At 28.9% G+C, this 25,927-nt stretch overlaps 1 protein-coding gene across 6 annotated transcripts in view; it reads left to right on the top strand.

Moving 5' to 3' along the window:
- The window catches only part of LOC136983837 (mediator of RNA polymerase II transcription subunit 15-like), a 35,565-nt gene extending 9,995 nt beyond the window's left edge, over positions 1–25,570 (top strand). Inside the window, exons 7-14 of one of the 6 annotated variants that reach the window (XR_010882105.1) lie at positions 424–481; positions 560–741; positions 3,029–3,192; positions 5,989–6,087; positions 6,162–6,259; positions 9,784–9,827; positions 12,793–13,023; positions 16,002–16,122. Coding sequence is in view for 4 of the 6 variants with exons in the window: in XM_067280706.1 (XP_067136807.1) it covers positions 424–490; positions 560–741; positions 3,029–3,192; positions 5,989–6,087; positions 6,162–6,259; positions 9,784–9,827; positions 16,002–16,029 (682 nt within the window). In the remaining 2 variants the exon portion in view is untranslated. Of the gene's footprint in view, positions 1–423; positions 491–559; positions 742–3,028; positions 3,193–5,988; positions 6,088–6,161; positions 6,273–9,783; positions 9,828–12,792; positions 13,024–16,001; positions 16,123–25,370 lie in introns of those variants that run through there. The other 5 variants (XR_010882104.1, XM_067280707.1, XM_067280706.1 and 2 more) reach the window with 5 other exon arrangements.
- Positions 25,571–25,927: the final 357 nt, after the last annotated feature.

The raw sequence follows: 25,927 nt of genomic DNA, 5'->3' as shown, positions 1-25,927 counted from the left end.
TAAACAATATTGAAATAAAGTAATTAATTAAAAAGCACTGTTATGAAAAACATTTTAACAGTCTGACCCTAAGCTTTTCAATTTGATTCATTTGGAAACAGCATCAACTGAAGAAGCTCAAGTTATATTTGAGCAAAAGAGCTTTTTAATTATTTTAGTTCGATATTGTTTATTATTATGATTTATGTAAATTGCAGTTTATTATTATTATTATTATTATTATTTTATGTAATGTAAATTTTTTGTAAATAATAACATAAAACTTTCCTATAATGAAAAATATTATTCATAAAAATGTAAAATATAAGTATAAAAATTATGAATTTAGAGTTTAAGAATGCAAATACCTGTTGCTTTTTCCAATTATACATATGGAACATTTACTCATATATTAACAGTTATTTTGTTTTTTTATGATTTCAGATGTTCAATGGACATTTTACTGAAGTGTGAGCAAGTTTTAGAGAGACTGGAATTTAAAGTAACGGCGGTAAATAATTTAGAATTAGTACAGCACATATGGTTATAGGAATTTTTATTTGATGGTGATCTATTTCAGTCAGAATCATCTGTCGCCACCAGTAATCAGTCTATTGTGGGACCGTCTAAGCCACCAGAGCAGAATATTTGCCAGCCATTAATCGATGCTATAAATTATCACATTAAATCTCCATTATTTAATCACACACTGCAAAGGACTTTTGGACCTGCTGTTGCAGCATTAAATGGTCCACGAACTGTGTAAGTATTTTAAGATTTAAGTTACTTTATATTATAAATTCAGTTATTGTAAAATTACTGAAATAACTTCTGACGAGCTTAGTCTGCATACACAGAAATGGTACCTCATATCATAAAGAGTTAAATGACAACTTTGTTAATTTTAAGATCATTATTATATAGAATGGTTCAAAAATCAGTTAAGCAGGATATAAGAAAGTTAATTGAATTTACTAACTTTTGAGTCATCTTATATAAGTATCTATAAACTTTCAAATCAACAAACACATATTGTATCTATTGTAAATAATTTATGGATAGATATGGATAGATATCTAAACAGACTTTAAGGTATTATTGATTAAGCTATAATCACAAGCAGCTTAATGGCTGAGGCTGTTAATACATCAACCTACTACTTGAAGGACTCAGAATTGATTCTGGGATGAAAAACTTCTGAAATTTTTTGGAGGTGGTCTGTCTCATCTGTTTGGATTTTGTCCCTCCCCACCTAGTCATTTACATTTTGGATTTGGCTGAACCTCTGGTGGGTATGGAGAAAAAGACTCTTTTAGTGCCTGTGAGGTAGAACAAATCAAAAATGGGATAAAGAAAGTACAGTCATATATATTAGCATGACTGATGTATCAAACAATGGATTACAGAATATATTAAAACAACTTCTTACATAATTACTGGAATGCATATACTTTTTTCTGTATCTTTATTTACATGCATGGATAAAAGTTTTATATAAGCGTTTAGATTGTTCCACAGATTTTAAAATAATTTTTGAACATGTTCCATACATTCTGTAGGTTTTAAAAATAATTTGTAAATATTGTTCTTTGCATTTCAAGTTTGAATCTTACTGGTTTACAAACCCGAGGAAGACTGGAGTATTAAAGTGTTATTACTGAACTTTTAAGGTTCTTGGGTGTAAAGTATTACAGAATGCATATGACAGAGGAATATGACAATTGCAGAAGAATGTATAGATCAATGGAGTATTTCAAGCGTGATAAATAATCAGAAAATGTAGATGATCAGGAAAAATTTAACATTATTCCATGAAATAAATGACCATATTTTGAATAAATAATGTTGTTGAGAACACAATATAAAAATTTCAGAAATTTTTATGAAAATCAAAATTTACATATTGGAAAAAATTATTTTCATTGTAGATGTTTTAGAAATGAGAAATGACAAAGTAAATTAGCAATTATTTTTTTATATTAGTTTAAGTCATTATTATATTTAAAGTCAATATATAATTATATTTTCTTTCAGTTTTTTTTTTCTTTCAAAAACTTTTAAATCTAAAGAAATTGTTATGAAAGTTTAAAAATTTTTCTCTAAATAAAACTTCTAATTGACTTTTATTAAAATAACCACTGTAATTTATATATATATATATAGAAATTTTTTAAAAGCTATTAAAGTGAAGTATCAAACTTGTAAAAAACCAAGAATTATCAGTAACCAAATAAAAAGATTAGATATAAACTAAATTTTTAAGAATTTATTTATTTGTCTCAATCCAAACTCCTTTGTGTTGAGAAGTTTTTAAATTAGTAGTAAAATTTTATAAATTATCAAATTATTAAAATTAGTGGTTGTAGATGGTCCTCTTTTTAATTAATTTACAAGGATATTTAGATAGTCCTTGGTTAACACAGTGAATATCTTTCTTAAAACCAACACTTTAAGCAAACTTTTTTACAGCACTTCATAGTGACCTCCTTCAGAATTACATTATGCCAAAAATGTAATGCATAATATAAAAAAGTTGTTTATAATAAACTGTTAGCACAGATATATTAGTCTTCAGTTAATATAATTATTACATACCTACATCTTACTATTTAAATATAATGAATTTGCTAATGTTTAATATAGCCTAATACTTATGTTATATCAATTTTTCTTTTTATAACAAAATTTATTGAAACTTTTAGTAGATCATATAACAGTGTTTTTCAAAAGAACATGTTTTGGCATTTCTAAAAAGATTTCGTTTTCTTATAAATTGGTAATGAAACAGTTAATATTTTTGTTTTAAGTTTCATAATCTCTGATATTTATTTATGAAGCCAAGGAATTTTACAAACATTTATGGAATTCTTTTACATATCCCTTCTTTCATAATATACTTATTTAGCAATTTAATATTTAGTTACTCATTTAAATTAAATTCTAAGTAAAATTTTTTATGTAGAAAAAAATAATAAAAGTTCTATTAGATTTATTGCATTTTATATTTATGTTAAATTTATTTTACAAGTATGGTTTTTCATGTTTTAAGGATACCAAGTCCTTTGTCAAAGAAGCGAAAGCACGAAGAAGACAATTCGGAAATATCAAATGTCTTACAGGGAGAAATTGCACGATTAGATCAGAGATTCAAAATCCAGTTAGATCCTGTTCAACATCAGGGTTCTCGTACAGTACATCTTATTTGTCAACTTGGTAATTGCTTTTATTTTTACAAGTAGCATAATGTGTCAAAAAAACTGAAATATTCTAAAATTTATGTAAGGATTTCTTAAATTAATTCATAAAGTACAATCAAACTTTGATTTAGCACCACTGTTTTGTTTACCTCTGCAATTTGCACTAAATCAAGTATAGTGCTAAACTGCAGGAATTGTCATTAGATAACTGCCATTTGCAATGCAAAAATGTACAATTGGTAATTTGCAGAAACAAAAAGACATTACAGTAAAACCTTGATTTAACAGACTAATTCAGGCAAGGAGTATCTGTGAAAGCTGAAAGTCCATTACTAATATAATAGCCATTGTCTGTGTGTGTGAATTACTTATAACTCCTGCAAGTTTTGTCCAATCCAGAATAAATTTTGGTTATATTTGTTTTATGTTCTGACAGAAAGTATAGGTTACTTATTTTGCTGAAATATTAGCTATAGAATAAACATTTTATGAATTTTGGATCAGTGATTCCACTTACATTGCAGTGACTTCAGTTACCATGTAACATTCATGCTTGATGAGGAAATTTTCCTTAAGTTGCATTTTGAAATATTTTGGCAAATGGTGTATTTTAAACTTACTTCATTAAATTTAAAATAAAAAATGAATGGCTGCATCGTGTCACTTCTATAACAATTTTCTTTTAAAAATATTTTCGTAATGACCACGTACCATTCTATTATCCAATCTGAAGTAATGCTCTAACAAGCCTGTTATTTAGAAAGTGTTATTGCTCATCTAACTAATGTGCTATACAATTCATCTTTGTTTTATCAATGTGAAATTAAGATGACTCACAATTTTGTTGAAAAAAAATTGCCTAGAGGAAAATGTAAGCGTAAAATTAGTCAGGTAAATTCTAGAAGAGTAAGAACAATCGAGACTCCTGAAGACCGTGAACTCTGACACGAGCAACATCGAATAAGAATGGCTTTGTCATGGGCTGCAGAAATAGCATCACAATGTCAAGCTCGATTTGAAGCTTTTCTCAATTCTTCAATCTCCTCTTTTTCATAAAATATTTTGTCATGCTTGATGGGAAAATTTCTAGTTATATAATAAAGTAGGATTCTGAACATATATGTTAAAAAGTTGAAAAATTAATTAGTTTACCCGTTTTTACCTATGTAGATATACTTGTGTAATTAAAATTAAGTTATGTATGAAAAGTTTATTTATACAGGAAAGTTTTCTAAATGTATTATTACTTACTGTAGTTTTGAGACTGTAATAAACAAGCATAAGATCTAAATAAAAAAAAAATAAACATTTTTCGGAAAATACACTTTAATTGTATTTAACTAAACAAATAAGTAATGTTTTTAAGAGTGGTAACTCTTGGATTGGGGGAGAAAACTGTTAATTTAATTACATATAAAAAGCATTTTTAAATGAACAGTGTGTTAATTTTCACATATGATATGTGAACTGGAAATCTTGTCTGTTAAATTGAGGTTTTACTGTATTTGGATTTATGGAGATCTTCATTTATGAGTATTTGCTAGTGGTTTGAGAACACTATTTAGAAGAACACTACCAAGAATTACTGTAATTTGTTTGGGCTTGCTTTTAGGAGACAAAAATAAATGTCTTCATTAAGTATTAGCCAGCATTGTTGCTGTATGAGATGAAAAAGAATAGTCACACCAGATTACAAATAAATCGCACTATAAATTTGTTGCTCTGTGTACATATTACGAATGCCAGACAATAGGTTTATAGTTGAAATATACTTCATTTAAGTATTTTCCAGAAGAATTCTTTTATTTTCAGATCTTAATTCAAGAACAAAGCATTTTTAAAACTGTTTTTAGTTTTGCATTCTGTTTTTAAAGACTAACTCAAATTCCAAATTTCAAACATTTGTTTACAGACTTTACTAGCTGTTTTAATGTCATTACTTTGAAACTACTCTATTAACACAAGAGAATCTTTAATCAATTTTTGTACTGTATATTAATTATTATTAAAGAGTCCTTATTACTAATTTAGTTGCTAAATAATGGCATTATAAGACAGCTGAGATAATCTTTGGATAGATATTTCAAATTTCAGTTTTAAATTGATTTTTAAAAATTGAATTCAAAATTGAAAATGTCTTTAGAAAATATTTTGTTTTTGAGTTGTGTAGAAGGGATTTCTCAAAAGTTCTTACTTTTAGAAGGCAAAAATAAACTTGTTTATTAAATTTAAAAGAATTATTTTGTAGAATCTGGAATATTTCTGCATTTACAGAACTTTGGGTTAGATCTAATATCAATTTTTAAAATAATTATCATAAAAATAATAATAAATACAACATTATTACATTATTAACCCAAATTACCATTTGGAAGAATATTACACAATGACTTTTTAAAAAAATTTTCAAAATTTAAGTGAATTTGCAAATTAGTTAAACAGCAAATCTCTGAGAAAATAGGTTTTGGTTTTATTTCATAATTTTATATTCAATTTTGTTTCAATTTAGTAATTTGAAATTTACTATTTACATGCAGTTTTATAGAACTTTATATAGTTTATTCAATTTTTATATTATTTAAATTAATAAATTAGAGTTTGATTAATTTTAACTTACGAAAAAATTAATTTCATAGTTTAAAGTAAATTATTATATTATTATTTTTTTTTTTGGTTGAGATTTTAATTGCTAATTGAACGTATGAGTTTTGATGCTATTAAATAAACTTTGTTTTTATGTATTATTTCACAAGAATAAAATTTACAGCTTTTTTGTAATAATTTTTACAATTTAAATTTATTTATATTTCAGACGATAAAAATCTTCCTTGTGTACCTCCAATTACAATTGCTGTGCCTGAAAATTATCCAGAGAAACCTCCTCACTGCAACACAACCAAAGAAGAATATGGTTACTATTTACATATTTATGTATTTTAATATTAAAATAATAATAAAGTCTAATTTAATTTAAAATTTTTAAAGATTCTACTCCATTCCTTCAATGCATACAGAAAGTGTTATCTTCTCAATTGAGTAATATGCCTGGGAAATTTTCTGTAACATCATTACTGGATGCATGGGTATGTCAAAAATGTTAGTTTTTATTAATATTACTTTAACTTTTATTACAACTTGTAAAAGTGTAGTTAATATTAAATGTTACTTTATTTAATTCTACGGGATCTTCCAAAATGTATGCTATCATTTTAAATTACTGTAATTATGTTAATTGTTTTCTGAGAAGTATGTGATGTACAGCAATGAATAGAGTAACCAGCTGAGTTTCATCTGTCATCTGCATTCTGTCTTGTCATCTGCTGTCTTTAGGAGGCACCATAAACAAAAATGGCAGCTCCTCAATAGAGAAGACACTTTGTATTCTGCAGTTTGAAAAGTTGGAATCACTCATCATTGAGCAAGATGAATAATTTACAGCAGCTGTAGAATTGTGACTGCTGTGGAAGGAGTGACAATTGATATGCTATAGCAAGTTTAAGAAGAATTTGAGTATCAGTTGGATGTGTGCCATGTCACACAAGGTGCATATGCTGAGAAATTGTAATGAACAAATGTGAAACTTGGACAGTTTCCAATGTTTTAATGTGCATTACAATGTTCTTGGATAATAACATATTAACATAATTACAATAATTTGTAGTGGTTGCATTTTTTTTTTTTTGGTTTGTTTTTTTTTTTTTGGAAAACCCTGTATTTATTACCAAAATTAAACACCTTATTACTGGATATTTCCATAAATTAACCTTGGTCTTAATTGTGGAAACTGAAGGACTTCAATATAGAATGTTGACAGCAAAACAAATGTATTTTTAGAAATTTATTTATTAAAAAAATAAAAATACTCCAGGAACTGGGTTATACTATAGTGGAGAAACTCCCTATCTTGGTATTCACTCAGCAGAATGGTGCAAGTTCAGAAAAGCAAAAGTTTTTGGTCTTCTAAGAACTGCTTCAGGTCACAAATTTCAAAAAAATATGAAATTATTAGAAGAGTCTTAATATTTATCAGTTTTTTATTATTACATCCAAAAATTTGATATTATTTTTGTTCTTTTTATCTTTATTATTTTTGATTTTTCAGATTTACCACTCTGATATTAATATAAGCTTGGTATTAAATTTATCTTATGGAAATCTATTTTTGACTTTTCCACAGGACTAAATCCATTTGAAATTGATTATATTTTACACCAAGAAGATAATCAAAATAAATTTTAACATAATTTCCCAACTTAGTTATTCTGTTGTATGAATTGTTTGAGTTCCTTGTTATTTTTGGTACTGAAAGTTATCTCCTGAAATTGTGAGGCTAAAAGTATGCTTAATAATATCAAATATGAGATTATTATCACAACAAACTACTTCCAACAACCTTTACTCTGCAGTTAAATTTACTAACTCTTTTCAGGATCTTTAGATCCTGAAGAGAGTTAGTAAAGCTAACAGAAAACATTAGATTAAAGAAATAATTTAACTGCAGAGTAAACGTTGTTGGAAGTAGTTTGTTGTGATTGTAATAATGCAGTTTATATAGTAATTAATGCGATTATTTATGGAAATATCTAGTAACATTAGTTTACCTGGCATAAGTATTGTGAATTGAATATTGAAAAGATACAGATGCAGCTCTGAATGAGGCAGTTGGGACCTTATCAAAGCTGTAGACCATGTCTGCAGGAGTAAAAAAGTCAAAGGAATCGATGGTGTATATGTGACTTTTCATTAGATATAAAATTATACCCTGGGATAGTTGTTAAACATACGGTAAGCTCAAAGAAGCATACAGCATGACTCTAATCTGCATCAGCTCTGGAAGTAGTCAATGTAATAATATTTTGTAAGTTTTATGAGCTTTTAGCAGTCTACTAAAGTGGAAAGCAGATGATTTTTAGCATTGTTTTCAGAAATATTTATCTACTTTTGTAATTCTTTTAACTCTCTCAAAATAGTATTAAGCCATGTACAACATTTTTGTTTTGTAGTTTTTCTATTAAGTCTTTTGTTTTGGTTAGGTTCCAATGTGCAAAACATTTTCATATTGTTTATAAAGAACTGAGCACAAGCATGAAAACTTAACCATCATGTCTGATTATAATTAAGTAATAAATTATACTTTTCATCATCATTCTTTAATAACACATTACTTGTTTTGATTGCATTTAAAACTCTCATATTATCAATTTTACATCATCAGTACTCTTGATCAGTTTTACTAATCAGCACCTCTTGAATAACTTAATTCAGCATTTATCATTACCAAAGTTATATTTTGAAATACAGTCGAGTTCACATAAGTCGACATCCGGATAACTCGACACCATCGGTTAAGTAGTCAGTTTTCTGTGGTTCCGGTCGACTTACATAGGCATTAATGTTAAAAAACTGCGGTTTACTCGACACCGTTTAACTCGTCACCACTGGATAAGTCGACGTACTTTTGCCATCCCACACTCCAATAAGTCGTCACTCCCTGCCGAAAAAATGAATTCACTCTGCACGTGTAGTGCAAACTCATTTTTTTTCAGGAGGGGGAGTCGATTTATTTATTAATATATAATTAATATATTAATATTATTAATATATATATATATATTAATAAAAATGCCTTAACATTTTATGTATTTTTATGTATAAAATAATAATAGATAAACAAAAAGAAAATATACAATCTACATCAATGTCACACCAGAATCCAATTTTGCATTTTCTCACGCCAGAGGCATTAAGAATCCTTAGATGTTACTTGACAAGAATTGACAATTGCGAAGATGATGTTTTCAAGGCGTTCGTGATCATTGAAAAAGAAAGTCGAGACAGTTAAGTGCTCAAAATAAACAACACTAAACAAATTTTTTAGTTTTTCATCTACAGAGTAATTGTAAAGGGAGGACACAATGTATTGTGAGCCTATACTACTGTTTAATGCACTACTGCATTTTCCTAATTGTAGTTTTGTGGTTTTTTTCCAACTTCGCTTTATTCGTCACGTCGGATAACTCGAAACATTTCCACTTCCCCTTGGGGTGTCGACTTATGCGGAGTCGACTGTATTTTGTTTTTGGATCTCTTTCAAAAGTTCACGTTTGATTTCCCACAAAAAATTTTTACTTTTTTAAAAAAATCTTAAAGTATAATTTGCGATTTAATGAGAGAAAAATTTCGTATTTTCTTGTTTTTAATTTTCAGTAAGTTAATGAAAGTATTTAAAATAAATCTAGCACATTTATTAAACTTTTGGATACTCCAGATGAACAACTGTCTTGTACAGTTGAATCTCACTTTTATAAAATTTCTCTTTATTAAATTTAACATTAAAAATAAATTTATATTTAATAAAGTGACATGCATTTTATTGAATATAAATTATTTTTATAATATTTAAATTTAATAAACAAATAATTTTTGATATGTTTGCATCTGACAGCTGGACTTGAGAATCAATTGTCTAAATTCTTTGAAAGAAACATTTTATTGTTTATCTGTTATTGTTTATATATATTATGTATAAATATTGATAGTATTTATAATTAATTTGTTTTTTTTATAAATTTAAAAATATTTATTTATACTTTATATTGTCTGCTAGGAAATGAGTGTTCGTCAAGCATGTTCACCAAAACCATCCACAATGTAAGTTTAAATTAAGACTTATAAAGGAAGTTATTCCTTTTGGTAAATTAAATACAGTATGGCCAAAAAATCACTTGCCAAATGGGTATAATCACTTTCTTATTGTTTTCATGAGTTGATGGACCAGAATTAGTACTGTTCTTCAGAACATCACACATATGACTTGTGATGGAGATGTGAAGTCCTGCATTGAAGCCACCACTTTAAACATAAGCATTGATGAATATTGTGGTGTACAGCACTCCATACTCATACTAATATTTACCTGATTGTCACACATACTGCTTTAAAGTCATTTACATTGTCTTTTATCTGTAATTTTCAATATATCTTCTCTCCCTATTTGGCAAAAGATTTTTTGGCCACATTGCACAATGCATCCATTTAAATTTTCTATCACACTTAATGTTTTCTCCTCCTTTTCTCTTAAATACAAATACAGTAAACTAGTTCAGTTATTGAGATCTTACAAAGGGAGATCATAAATAGTTAATCAAGAATTTGGACAAAATTTGGCTCAAACAATAGAGACTGATGAATGATAAGAAACGCTAGAATAGTAGCCACAACTGTCAGTTATTTTTAAAAAAAATGACATTAAAAAGCAAAAAAGGAACATTCCATTTTAAAATAGAAAGAGAATTTTTACAATTAATTACCTAATCTGATCAATATCAAAATGATATCCTAATCTAAATTTCAAAGTCAGCTGTAAAAGCAGTAACAATAAAGCAAGTAATAATAACTTTCATACCACTGAAAAAATTTTTCTACCTGTTCTTTTATACAAACAAAAATTAGAAATACAATCAATCCTGAGCTTTTAGGTGCACTTGTTTACTTAAAGTATTGCTATCAGGAAAGAAATTCATTGGTTAACTGTTATTTAGAAGAAAACTTATGGACTAACTGGTTATTAGAAAACTCCTATTATTTTACATCTCTAGTTCAAGCTAAATTTATTTTGTGAATAAAATGACTAACAAGCATTATATTTTAACTTATTTTTTCTGATTTTATGCATGAAATTTACATGAAAGAAAACTGCTATTATGAAAATTAATTGAATAGTACAAGATTAAATATTTCAAGAATTTTCATTATTAAATTTTTATTTACAATTAAACATGTATTTAATGTGCAGTTATTAAAAATTAAATATAAAATGAATCATAATTAAAAAGCAAATAACATTTTATAATTTTAAGTTATAATTTATTAGGTTTTCTTATATTAAAAAAAAATGTAACAAATCATAGTCTAATCAAGTTTATTGAATTTTAAAAGTGTGTATTCTCTTTATTTCATTTTCTTTTCTTTATTTTTATTTGAAATATTTAAAAAAATTATTAACGAATCCAATTATTTCAATTTCGTGCAAATAATTCATGAGTTATCTGTCAAAGTTAAATTTCAATTATGAGCTTGCTCAATAGCTATTTCTTTGTCTAAGCTCACTAAGAGTGTCATTGGAAATTGTGAAAAATTCTTCATATATTGCACTATAGTAAAATTGCTTTGTTTACAAATTAATTTCAACAGTCTGTTACAGATTTTGCTTTTCTGGCTATGCTGGCTAAGTAAATGAGTAGTAGTAATATCTGAATTTTTTACAGTAGATGAAATGTTAGAATTATTCAGAGGGAAATGCAGCTCTTATCAGTACGTGCTGTGTAAGCCAAATAAATATGACATCAAAATTTTTGTTAATTGATTCCCATATATACCACATGCACAACTTGGAAATTTATTGTGAGAAACAACACAATGTCCCATATTTCATTTCGAATTTGCCCGAAGTGGTGAAATGCTTGACGAGAGATATAGCTCGATCCAGCAGAAACATAATGGACAAACGGTTTATGAATAATAAATTAGCTATGGATCGATTTTAAAATGATAAACCGACAATTGTGGGAACGATTAGAAAAATAGGCAAGAGTTACTGACAAGATTTGTAGATATTGGAAAAAGAAAAAGTTTTTAGTAGCGTATATGCTTTTCAAAAACATCTCACCCTAGTATCATATGTTCCTAAGAAGGGGAAAAAAATATGCTGCTGTTATCATCTAGGTGCCATATTTCTACTATTTTTGAAGAAATGCAGTCTTCACAAAAACCTGAGATTATTACTTTCTGTTCTAAAGAGAAAGTTGATATTTTAGTCATATGGCAGCTACATACAATTGTACTAGGAATTCTCAAAGGTGACCAAAAATATCTTTCTATTTCATAGTTGGCATAAGCTTCCAAATTATACATTTTGTAAATGGAAATATGTCAGATTTTGCTAGCAGAAGAGAATATTTGAAAAAAATTGACATTAGAGATGATGTACAGACAAATTAAAAGAAGAAAAACACTTTTCATACTGCCCAAACATGTTCGAAAAGCCATCAAAAATTCCATCCAACTTGGATGCCAGCATTTCTCAAATTTCAACTGCCAAAGTATGAGAAGGAAGAATAGAAGAAAGAAAGCAAAATGGTAGTAAATGAATATATTGTCAACAAATGCTCTTTCTATTAACAGATGTACATATTTCCGAATTTTATAGTTAATAATTCAAAAATAATAGTTAATAATATGTTGTATCTTTTTAACTTTTGCTATTAAAATTTCTATATATGTGAAGTAATTGAGAGAATTATAAAATACAAATAAAATAGAATAAACATAAGTTAAATATAAATGTAAAAAAAAGAGAGGGTTAATAAAAGGCCAAGGAATTCTTGAAGGAGTTGACAGGAAAAAAAGTTTGAGGACTCTGTAGTATATTGTATTTTCATTTTTAGGATTTTCGTGCATACAATAGAATATTTTATTTACTAAATTTTTAACAAATGTGTGTAATGTTTATAATGTGTTTTTATATATATTGTCTTTTTCAAACCATACATATTAAAAATTGTGTGTAGTATCATACATATTTTTTTATTCTATTTTATTATATTGGTTTGTATAGTTGTTTCTATCACATCATACAGTATTGTACCAAATATCCAACTTCCAGAAACTCAGAATGACCAGTAAACTGGTTATTTTTGAAACTGCTAATTTTGAATTTGGTGGGCTTACAGTACAACTGTAGTTTTTCACACAGCTGGTGTTTTTAGTTTCTTTGATATACATGTCACAATATACCAGTTCCAATGTGAGCTGTTGGCCTGTGGTGTGTTAAATACAATTTTGTTATGTGTACTTGCCATGGTTTATTTTAAATTTTAAGTATATATTTAGTCTATGTTAAGAAATCCAGATCACTTTCAGTCCCAAGCTTGCCAGATATTTGATCCAGTACTGTTTAGATAATTATATAAATTGCTATTTTTTCTTTTTCGTATTTAAATAATTTTTTGTTTTCATTGTGGTTTTTTTAGTGTTTTATATTGACACAAATTTAGCACTTAGTGCATTTGCATAAACTAAAATGGAAGCAGTCCTTACATTTGTTCAAATGATTACATAAAATTATACAGACAGAGTCCTTTAACACTCCCAACCCCTCTGACAACATTATACAGATCACATTTGGATCCTTTCTTAATAATTGTTGCACTTTATCAATGTTGATGTCTTTGGATGACCACTTTTTGGATAATTTTCAATTGACTCTCACCTATCTTTGAATTGACTAAACCAGTCGTAAACTTGTGTTTGGCATAGGCAATCATTCCTATATACTTGTTTCAGTAACTTAAATGTTTTGGTAAAAGTTTTCTTTAGTTTTACTCCGAACTTAATGCTGGCATGTTGCTCCATTGCAACCTTCTGATGAGGGTCATAAAATAACCCTTGCGTTTTATGCCACACAAAGGATTGTTACGAACCGATTCAAATGCCATTGACACAATTGATAATATAACGTTTAAAATTTCGAATTTGACCATTAATACTAGTTGCACCATCTAGTTATATTTCTAGAGTAAAAGTTCAGTTTTTTTTTTAGACAATCTGTGTATACATTATACTGAAATTTGCAGTAAATTTCATTATTTATTCATTTTTTATTTTCTCTGATAGGATTGTTTATATCACTGATGAGCAATCTTTTCTAGATGCAGGCCACAAGGGTACATCACGGACTTCTGATGGACCACATATCTGGTTTTGTTATATATAACAGAGGAAAAATATGGCAATTGGTCAAAAAAATGACCTCCCAAGATTTTTACATTTTTGGACTCTGGACCTTGAAAGGTCAAGAAATGCAAAAAAACTCAGGGGTTTCTCTCTGTGTGTGTGTGTGAGGGGGCATAACTTTGTTCACCCTCTTTGAAGCTTAACTTCTGTACTTTTTGTTTAAAATTTCTGAAATTTGGCAAAGTTTATGTATTATTCCAAGGGATTAATGCTGTTAAATTTTAGTGATTAAATGTTGAGGGGTGGGGAATAGAGGGGGTCAAATGTCATATCTCAAGTAGGGTCAGACTTAATGATGATTTTACTCATTATTAGCATTTATAATTTTTGTAAAGCTCGACCTTACCCTCAAAATTAAGCTTTTTGTCGTTTTATAATAATTAAAAATATAAAAAGTTTTTTAATAAAATATCATAACAGGTGGTGCCATCAGCAGTTTTAAATGTTGGCGGGAAAGTTAAGAAACTCATTGTGGATTTTTTTTTCACATTAGAGTTGCAGACTAGGCCCATTGGGTACCAACACTCCATAACCAGTAGTTACAGCTTGTTTCAGGAAACTTTTCTTGGCTGTAAAAATGCACAATAGCAGGCACCAGTATATTAGTGAAGGGAACAGGTTGTTTGAGTAGTCTGTGACAAGGTTACAATGTGTTACCAAAAAGGACTCTTGAACTTTATAAGTGATGTGAATAAACTAGTCATATATAATTTATTCTCATCTTTACTATTTAAGTTAGTCTTGCCTTTGGGATATATATCTCCAAAAATTTTGAAAATAGAGTTGTATACCTGTCATCATACCTAATTATTATCCTTTATTGATAGTGCCCAAAAGTTTTCCTATTTGAAATAATTTTTTATCAAAATCATTATGCAGAAGTATTTCATCAATGATCACACAACAAATTCTAGTTTATGTAAGTAGTTGCATTTTAGTAGAAGTACTACACTAATTATGCTCTGTTGGAAACACTAGTAGAACTTTTAATGTGAAAGGACAATGGCAGTAATTTAACCTTTACATAGATGTATTACAGATAAAGATACTATGTTACATACTGGTGTATGTAACATATTATCTTTGTTAGTCTAGAAGTTATTTAGTACAATGTCATCAGATTCTTCTTCTGTGGTAAATTGATGAATTTCTTATTGCCTATTTTTAAAATTAGCCTCGCATTGGCAGAAAATATGAATAAATCAATGTATTGTGGATCTGTTTTACAGAAATCCTTGATTTTAATGTCATATCACATCAGCATGGGGAGTCTAAAAATTAGTGACAAATGTGATACAGTAGATAGGGATAGGTGGTCAAAAAAACTTAAAATTGATGACATCATATTTGAATAAACCCTTGTGGGCTGCATGTGGCTTGGGAGCCGTGGGTTGCTCGTGACCGGTTTTTATAATAGTTTCTGTTAGTTTGTCAAGAAATATTTAATACTAAATTACTTATTCATTCCACTGTAAAGAATGGCACAAACCTCAGATTCCAGCATTTTTTTCCTTAAAGTATTTGTTTAGTAAAAAAGTATCAAGTGTATGTCATCTGGGTTGAAAAGGTTGGTTAGGAAGGTAGAAATTCTTTTTGTACAAAATTTAAAATATTAGAAATGTCAAAAAATATGTGCCATGGCTCTTGTCAGATGCTTGTGTGACTCAGAGGATTATTAATTTAATAAGTTATTAATCTAATTTACAGCATAAATAACCAACAAAGTATTTTATGTTTGTTGTTCTACAAAGAAACACTGTTAAAATTTGTCTGTTTTGCTACAAACTTAATAAATCTATCCATGTTTTGTGACAACCAACATATTTTGAAAATACTGATACACGATTGTTTTAATGAATTATGTTAAAATATAAAATTAACTTTATAAATCAAATTAGTAATAGCTAATTATTTACTTAATTAAAATAAAATATAACAGAAAACTATGTTAGTCAATAAATATGTTAAGTATAGTTTGTGTGATGATAGAAATTTACTCAAAAATAAAAATGTTCTTTGTTTCGTTTGCAGATTTATCGAAACCATTTCGTCTAAATAAATATCATGCAAGATATTTTCTATATTATTGTATATTAAAAATATAGGGAATTTATATTTTATGGAAAGAAAAATAAAAAAATATGAAATTTGATTTTTATTAAATTTAATTTTCTTAGAGAATGTATTAATTTACTATCTTTGTTGTATAATGTGGATTTTACTATTTTTTAATGTGTAAAAAAGTAAAATTTTTATTGTAACACAATAATAAAATGAACTTAATGTATCACAAACAGTAATATTTTCAAAGAATGATTTTTTAGAAAATAATCAGAGAAATCTGAAAATTGAATCAAAATTATCAAAGTATTGATTGTTCTTCAATTTAAAGACATATATTAATTAACTTTCAAGAAAACAGCTTGTAGTATAAAGTAAAGAACCTTTAAAAATCCAACAATTTATGGTAGTCTTCAATATGTTGTCAAGTTCTAAAATAAAATGAGTGATATATTGTAAATGTGAAAAAATATAAAATTGTATATAAGTAATTTGGAACAAAATTAACATTTTTAGATTAACAATTAAAAAATACAGGAATTGATACAAAGCAAAAATTATTTAGATTAAAAGAGGAAGTTATTTCAGTAGAAATCTATAGACGAAGATGGCCAAAAATGTTGAATTTTATAAGTTTTGTTGCTTTCTTTTTACAGTTAAAAGTTGTTTTATTTAAAAAAATTAATGCTTTTATTAAATTCATAAAATTATATTTATTCTTTATCTAATTAAATACTAACTAACTAAATGAAATAGTAAACAAATACTATTTAATTTACTTTTCAAAGAATAATGAAGAAATCGTAATTTTTTATTTAAATGTAATAAAAGATGCTACTTCTAAAAATTTGCACAAATTTCAAAGTTGTTTAAAATTATTTATTTTAAAGTAAGGTTTTTTTGGTACAGATAAGTTGTTTAACGTTCAGACGAGAAGATCGGAACTGCAATCGGCTACAATTTGAATTTTAGTCTTAACCCAGTCCGTTAACCCCCAGAAGTGATCGGTTCTACCTCGATCCTGTCCAATTCCTTCGTAGATGCAGCTATCCAACCATTTTCGTAAACATTTTACTTCAATCGGTGTCTCGGTTACAGAACTTTGGCTTTGCAGGAGATGTATCAAATTCTGTAATGGTCCAACTTGGCAACTGTGTTGTGAGTATAATGGGCAGTGACCATGTCTGGCCAAAAGTCATATCCTTGGTGACAGTAGTATTTCTTTAAGAAAAGTACCAGCCTTTTCTGAATGCATTTGTTACCATACACCTCTTTGGTGATGGAGAGCTATGACATGGCAATGAAGGCCTATGAATTTTCTTTTGGACTGATTGTCAGAACCAGAAGCTTTGATGAAAACTTGGAATGCTGTTTGAAGGATCCACGTCTAGCCCTTTAGTGAAATAGTTACCAGCATATTTACTTCCATCAGTTTTCAGTATAAAAGTTTGCCAATTACATTTCTTTGATCAAATTCATTTAATGCTTTTTCAATAAATCAAGGTCTCTGCTCGTAAGCTGTCCTTATCTGGTCTCAATTTTAATAATACATTTCTTTTAAACATCATATTTCTCCTGATCATAATTGAACCATGCCAGTCATCTATCTAACTCCATTCTGGAGAACATTTTGAATGGAAATTACATAACTCTCAGTTCAGACTAAAGTCTGTGTATAGTTAATCGGGGCCAATCATATTAAAATAAAATTCAATACGAATTACTACACATTTTAATAAATTTTCACTTTTAAAACTGATAGGTATAATAATAATTTATATAAGTCATGTTTGTTATAATCCATTTTTCCTATATTTAGCATTCTTATAAACTTTTTATTACACAGAGAGGGTATAGCCCCTGGACCCTTCCTAGTTATGCCAGTGATAGATACTATCATTCATAGGGCACACTATTCAAGTGTTGTTGTTGGTTCTTATATAAATTACATCAATATTTTGAAGTTTCTTTGAAAGTCATCAACATATTTCCATATTTTTTTACTTCTAATGCATTTTTGCAGTCGGTATTATTGAATACGACTGTCAAGATAGGGCCAAGCAATTGAGCAGTATTCGGGGGCCCGTGGGTGATTCTGGTGGAATTTCTTGGACAAACTATTAATGCTGCTTGATATATTATGACACATTGTAAGCTCTGTTGTACATTGCATAATAAATGTCCTGGGAAGATCATCACCCTGCAGCATGACAATGCAAAGCCCCATAGAGGAAATTTGGAAAATGGGGTGGATGGAGAGTTCTTCCTCGTCCTGCCTACATCCCCAATTTAGCACCCTTTGATTATCATCTTTTTGGTACTGCAAATGAAAACGTGAGGCCAATTCTATAAAACGACGAAAGACATCAAGAAAGCAGTACATCAGTTTTTTGCAGTGCTGGAACAAAGTTCTATTATAAAGGAATTTTCAAGTTCCCATAACAGTGGGAAAAATGTATCCAAAAATGGAGACTAAATGGAAAAATAATGTGATGTATTTGTTTTTCCAAAAATAAATTAGCCTGATTTATAAAAAGTTGTTGCTCATGACTTTCAGTATGACTCTCGTATTGTGAAAATAAATAATGATGCATATCATAATCAGATTATCTTGTCATTTAAAAATGAGAAGAATGAGGAGAAATCAGAAAATTTGAATTGCATCTCTCCATAGAAAGGTTGTAGTGCATTTTATATAATACTTTTTATTTTAATTAAAAAAAAATTTATTACCTTAGCCTGGAATAATTGATTAACTATACAGTTCTTATGAAAATACACAGATATAAACAATTACAATATTTCATGTGGACATACTAATTTATTTCAACTGAAATGTGTTAAGTTATTCATACATAAGTGTGAGAGCACGTAAGGTTCACTATACAGTAGGGAATGTTTTGGTACCTAGACAGAGTCACTGTACAGTGTTTCTTTACTGTTAAATATGTCTTGTCTCCAACAGAGCTTTCAAGTAAGATCAAAAACATTTGTTTTGATTCAAATTTTTCATGTGCTGAAAAACTAAGGTGTCAGTGTAACTACTTTTTCAATTTTTTTTGATGCTTCTAATCCCATCTTCAAAGAATGTTTTGGTTATGATCAAAGCCACATGCACCATGTCCTTAACTTCATTATGGCTGGCAACAGTTGTCCCCAAAAACTTCTTTTATCAGTTTAAACATACAAAGATTTGATCTGAAAGAGAGAAGCTGGATTCTAGGGAGGTTGTGTGGAGAAATTTAGAGTTTAGCTATTTTGTTCCAATGGTGGATGCACATTGTAATGCAGCAAAAGTACTCCCTTTGGAAGCAAACATATGCCTGTTACAAATTGCTGATTTTAAATTTGATTGCAATATTTCATTATATTAGCAAATAGAAACTGCAACTGTAGATATTCAAAATTAAAAAACAAAATCTTTGTTTGCAGCAAAACAGTTTAATTACAAATGTTTTTGATCTTTTTTAAGAGCATCTTAAGGTAAAATACAGAATCTAACAAAACAATAGAATAGAATATAACATAAAAACTTTAAATTAACTGGCATTCATTGTTTCAAATTAAAAAACTTAAAACAAAAGCATAAAAATAAAATCTGATAAATGCAAATATAAATGAAGAAATAAATAAAAATAACATAAGTGAGAAGATAAAATATAAAAACAATGCAAGTAAAAGAGGAAGGTATAATCATTGAACAGAGAGAAGTGTATCAAGATCACCCAATACACAACTCATAGCAAGCTTTCCATGCAGTTGAAAGAGCACTGAGGCCCTTAAAATTGATAGAACTACCTTGTTGAACAAATTTGTAAATATACAGACTCTTTACATAACGTATTTGATGCCTATTCCTAATGTTTTTAGTTTTGATTTGTTGCCGGTTTATATTAACTGAATCAAAAAGAGCATAGACGGCAAGGGTTGTAACTGGGTTGGACTTCTGAATGAACACTAAATCTGGAATCTGTTATCGGTGTAAATCGTGTGAAAAAACCTTTCTTCACAAACGTTTTCGAACTTTCTAAGATAGTTCTTCCTCGGGCAAAAAATCTGATGGAATGTGGAGATTTAAAACAAAACCGAATGTTCGCATAATGAAACTTGTTGAGATAGGCATGCTCACTCATGCGTGGATGGCAATAGTTAAAGGTCGCCGTCTATAATGGCCTGCCATGCTATAGAAAGACTAAGTTCATCCTTTTGGTTGATACAGGTGGTCACGTGGTTAGCCTTGTAGACGGATATGGCTTCTAGCCACTTTAAATGTTCTAGGTAGGGTGCAGTGAAGACGACGTTGGCCTTGTCGAATTCCGCCTCGATGTCAGGATTAGACGCATAGGTGGCCAGGGCAGTGGTGTGTCGCCCATGTCAAAGGTATGCCTGGTACTCATGTATTCTGATATTTAAAGAGCGCTTGGTGGAACCTATATATATACAGGGTGGTCCAACGAAAACGAAACGGCAGAGTGTTCGTGTTCCAAGCAAATTGCTCGGACAGGTCGATTTTATTCTCGAGGGGACATCTTATGTAATAAAGTTTTTGCGAATCTGAATATTAACTAAACAAACATTTTTTTTCGAAATAAATGTTTGTTTAGTTAATACAAAATAAATGAGTTTTTAAACTTTTTGTTGTCTGTTGTATTCAGAATCGCAAAAAGTTTATTGCAAAAGATGTCCCCTCGAGAATAAAATCGACCTGTCCGAGCGATTTGCTTGGACGAACACGAACACTCTGCCGTTTTGTTTTCGTTGGCCCACCCTGTATATAAGGCTCTTGTCACATTTGTTATCCTTGAGTGGGATGGAGTACACACCGGAAGTCTGTTACGATCCCGAGAGTCCTTTCTATTTCTGAGGATGTCGAAGAACTATCTTAGAAAGTTCGAAAATGTTTGTGAAAAAAGGTTTTTTTTCACACGATTACACCGGTTACAGGTTCCAGATTTAGTGTTGATTTCACCCCCGGTGTTAAGGTGACATTGAGTTTCTTATTTGATTTCTGAATGTTTTAATTATGCACCTTCAGTCTTGCTTCTAAAGATCTTAAAGTGGCCCCTATGTATTGAAGGCTGTGTGCAACTCTCATCTTATAAGAGGGACAGTGTATATCCTTGGAATGTTACAAGGGTTTCATTATATTGTTGTGCCTCATTCAATGTAATGTTTGGTGTCAAACTGTTGTGGCCTTGAACCAAATTTGGCATTGTTCTTGCAGAAGCCTGGGATTTAAGTCGTTTTCGTTTATGATGACGTGGGATGTTTCCATTCCATACTGTATTGTTCAATGATGGACCCATGATTCCTATATTTTAATATCTTCTGATCATAAAAAAAAATTACAACTTGCTGTTCTGCAATGAAATAACTCAACAGTGAATTTGTCATAGTTAAAGCAGATTTATAAACAAAGATTATGCTATTTAACCTAAATGCTGGCTTGTTGCAAGAATGTCTAATGTATATTTTGTTATTGCAATTTCTCTACATTTAAATTTATTTTACTTTTTGATTTGCCTTGGATGTTCCTTTCTGTAGAGATGTTTTCTTTCTAGTCGTCATTCTCAATGCTTGTTGTTAGCTGCTAATACTTTAAAATTGCAAATGTGCAGAAAATAATGGCATTTTCAACAGATTTGTGAATTATAACAATTTGTTTGTAGCTTTATAAGGTTTTCTATTCTTAGCATTGGCAAGGTTGCAGCCGAAGTTTTCGTCTCTAAAATGTGAACGTCGAACATCTAGCCTCACTTACAAGATAACAGCATGCGACGTTCGACGTTCGTGTTGTAGAGATGAAAACTTCGGTCGAAACCTCGGTATTTATTAAGTCTTAAAGAAATTTTGTAATTTGATAACCGACTGTCGTTTAAATGCAATAACCTGTTTTTAATTTTTTTTTTCTCAAAAATATCATATTTATTTAATTAAGAGATGCATAAAAGCAAGGAAGCATTTTGAGTTTGATTATAATGTTTCCAAAGGATAATAAAATGCCTCTCTCTAACTCTAGCTATAGTGTAAGTTGTTCAATTTTTAATTTGAATATTTACTTTGTTTCCTTCGTGGATTTTTTAAAATGACTTTTACATTACCACATTTAAAGAATATTGTAGATAAAGTTTCAATTAAATATTTGGTATATTTTATTCTTTCATTTGTTGACTATTTTGAGTAAAGCAATAACTGCACATTAATGTTTTTATTGTACTAAAAATTTACATTAAATACTAGAAAAATACACTAAATTTTTGAACATTTTAATTTAAAGATTTATTAAATGAGGAATTTCCTTTTCTAATACACTTTATATACTTTACTTAACATATTTTTAATTCATACTTATAGAATAATTATTATTATTGCAAGAAACTACTACAAAAACCAAAAACCAGCAGAAATTGTAAAAAACTTGCATTTAGCAAGTTTTTTACAATTTTTAATCAATGACCTAAGAATTTTACCATTTCTGCTGGGTTAATTTAAGGTTAATCAGTTTTTAGGAGTCATTATTTATAATTGCAATTATTACTCAGTTAATAGATGAAAAGTTTAAAGAAAGAATTTATATATACAGGGTTAGCAAGAAATAAGTTTCCTACTTCAGCGAGCTCTAGAGTTCTACTGCTCGAAATGAGACAAAATTTGGACTACGGATAATTCAAATACTGCGCTTAACATTTCTTTAAAAAATAGTACAAAAATCCCTCAATAGGTGGTGCTGGAGCGCACAGACATATTGAAGATTGTCGGTTAAGGGATTTCCCGAAGGACAACGTCTACCGCAGTGCCGGATCCGAAGGACGGCATCCGGCACCGTGTTCTGGATATTTTGGCAGTCTCACTTTGTTCGGCTGTAGAAAATATGGTTTTGCAATTAGAGCACATTGCTCAAAATGAAGGAGGACATATTGAGCAGTTTTAGTGCTACATATTGAACAATTATATGTGAACGTATATTCAATATTTCTGTGTGCTCCAGCACCACCTGTCGACAGATTTTTGTACTATTTTTTTAAGAAATGTCAAGCGCATCATTTGAATTATCTGTAGTCCAAATTTTGTCTCATTTCGAGCAGAGAACACACTCTAGAGCTCTCTGAAATGGGAAACTTATTTCTTGCCGACTCTGTATTTCTCAGACAAATTTAATATAAATTATAAGTTGGAAATACATCATCATCTAGATTTATTTATATTAAAGTAAATGTGTGTTGTTAATAAGTTTAGGAGCTTATATCTAGAAAAAATATTAATATATGTAATGGCTAGTCTGTCTACATATTATCACAGCTTTCAATATATTGTTCACCCAGATTTTCTGGTTTTGAAAGAGACAAATTATGTTTGTGTAAGCAACAGACAAGACATTGCAGAAGCAATTAGTTTTCTTGCAGAACTAATGATGTGTACAAAAACAGAAATTATCAACAAATTCTTAGGTCAACATTCTTTACATACTAAGTATTCTTTCATTGATTAGACGTGTACAAAGGACAACAAATCTGTCATTGTAGATAACTTCACAAACACAAATTTGCCATAAACCTTCACTTTCATATTGGAAAGCTCAGCTCAATTATTAGCTAGAAGATGAATTTCTACACTCATTCTTCTCTTCTTGCAGTTGGGTTACACAATTTCTGGGAGGAAGAGATTCCTGAAGACTCAATCTCTTGTCACATAACACTATTCTATTCTAAAAGTTACAAATTTTATTTATATAAGCTCATATTTGTTCTGCCAGTATAAACAAAAATATTGATACAGTAGAACCTCGATTATCCGGATTGTTCAAAATAAACAAAAATTGTACGAATTCGCCGATTTGCACTTGGCGAATTACGACACCGTTTATGTACGCACGTGATGGAATGCTCGGAACAAAATTTTGAAAAGACCATTAGTAAATTCCAGTAACACAGTAGAAAATGGTACATACATATGTATGTATGTATGTAGTAGAAAGTGGTATAGGAGACATTGCGGAAGCAATAGCACAAATTTCAATACGTGTCGAACGTGACAAAGATGTAACCGAGTGGTTAAATTGCAATGCAAACGATCCTGGATTCCAAATTTTGAATGACGAGGAAATAATAATAATAAATATCTGCCTCGGACGAACAAGATCGAGAAGACGAAGAAGAGATTTACGAAGTAAGAGATATTGGTCCTACGCATTCCGAAGCTTTTCGGTACTTAGATGTCGCCACGAAGTGGTTCGAGAGCTAAGAAGAGTGTAACTCGGGACAACTTATATGTCTTAAAAGTATTCGCAATTTAGCAGCTTCAAAAAGAACAGCTAACTTTAAACAAAAATCGTTAATTGAATTTCTTAATAAAAAATAATTTAATATTGAAGCTGTATGTAAATCTAGACAAATAAAAATTATTCATACTGTATGTACAGTACATGTCTTTCACTGTCATTATTATTTTTTTCGATTATCCGGACTACCTTCATCCCCAATTAGTCCGGATAATAGAGGTTCTAACTGTATATTTCATAAGTTTACTTCTTCGTTAATTAATAGTTACGCACACGAGATTTTTATTATTGGTATCATTCCGTGCGTATAATTAGATTACGTTCACAGAAATAGGTAATCGAACTAACTTAAATAATATAATTGACAGGCAGATGGCCGAGACAGTTAAGTCGCCATTTTCTTACTCTAAGGACATTTTTTGGTTCTGTCTTCTCACCATCCAGCCCCAACATGGGCCTGGCTAAGCTCATAACAGGCTTGATAAAAGCTCTCTTAAAGCCTACAGGGTAGAAAAAGTTTTAAAAATAAAAATCATTAGTTTGAAAATTTGCATAGACCCTCTTTCATTTGTGAAATTTATTTTTGCTACTTTACATGTTAAAGAAAACAGTAATGATGATTAATTAACTTTATTTAATTAAAATTGTTAGGTATTTAAAAGTTTAAGGTTTTGTCTTCTGTAAAATATAAATGTCAATAATGTGTGTGTGAAATTTTAATGACTTACTCTACACTCATAGTAATTTGTGTACAATTTTATTTTATTGTACTGTAATTCTTAGTCTGGATCAAAAGTGAAGAATTAGCACATTTAAGAAGAAAAGTCTTTGATATAAACAGTTTCAGAATTGTTCGTGTTAACGCATTTTGACATACCTTACCTACCTTATCTTTGTCTTTGGCTTACCCCAATTCTTCATTTTCATGTCATCTTCAGCATTTAATTTTGAATCTTTTGTTAATTAACTAATGTAATAATTATAATTTTCTTAGTTTAATAAACAGACAATTTTTTTTGTTTTAATTAATCTAAACGCTGTTTATTTCTATATATTTATAGGAAAGAATGTTTTTGATGGGTGTGAAAACATTTAATTGGTTTACTGCATAACTTAATCGAAGTATGTAGATTCACGATAAAATTATATAATGTAATGTTACGCTAAAATAAATATTATTTATTATTTTTTTAAAATTAAAGCTTAGTTTTATATAAAAAAAAGAAATATAAAGGCTGACTTTATATTTATAGAGATTTTATTTTAATGCATTTTTTATTCAGTTTATTTATTAAAAGTAGTTTCATATATATACTTTAGTACAGTATATAAATATTAATTTTAAGTAGATTAAATGCTGGATGTTTAATAATAAATTTTGAATAAATCTTTTCGTTAGTCTGTTATCAACATTATTATTGAATGATATTAACTTTTAAATTTTTAAAACGTACCAATAGAAACAACGATAACATTTTTCTCTTGCATTAGAAAACTAGTCGTACCCGACGAATTTAACAACATAAAAATAGCACAAAATCAAATATCTTTTATTGTAATAATTGCAGTAACAAATTTTATTTTCTGATATATTCGTATGCATATGTAATATTTACAA

Source organism: Centruroides vittatus, unplaced genomic scaffold (assembly GCF_030686945.1).
Source record: "Centruroides vittatus isolate TY-2023 unplaced genomic scaffold, ASM3068694v2 contig_89, whole genome shotgun sequence".
NCBI lineage: Eukaryota > Metazoa > Arthropoda > Arachnida > Scorpiones > Buthidae > Centruroides > Centruroides vittatus.
The sequence above is the reverse complement of the archived record's forward strand: the minus strand, read 5'-3'. Positions and strand labels throughout refer to the sequence as shown.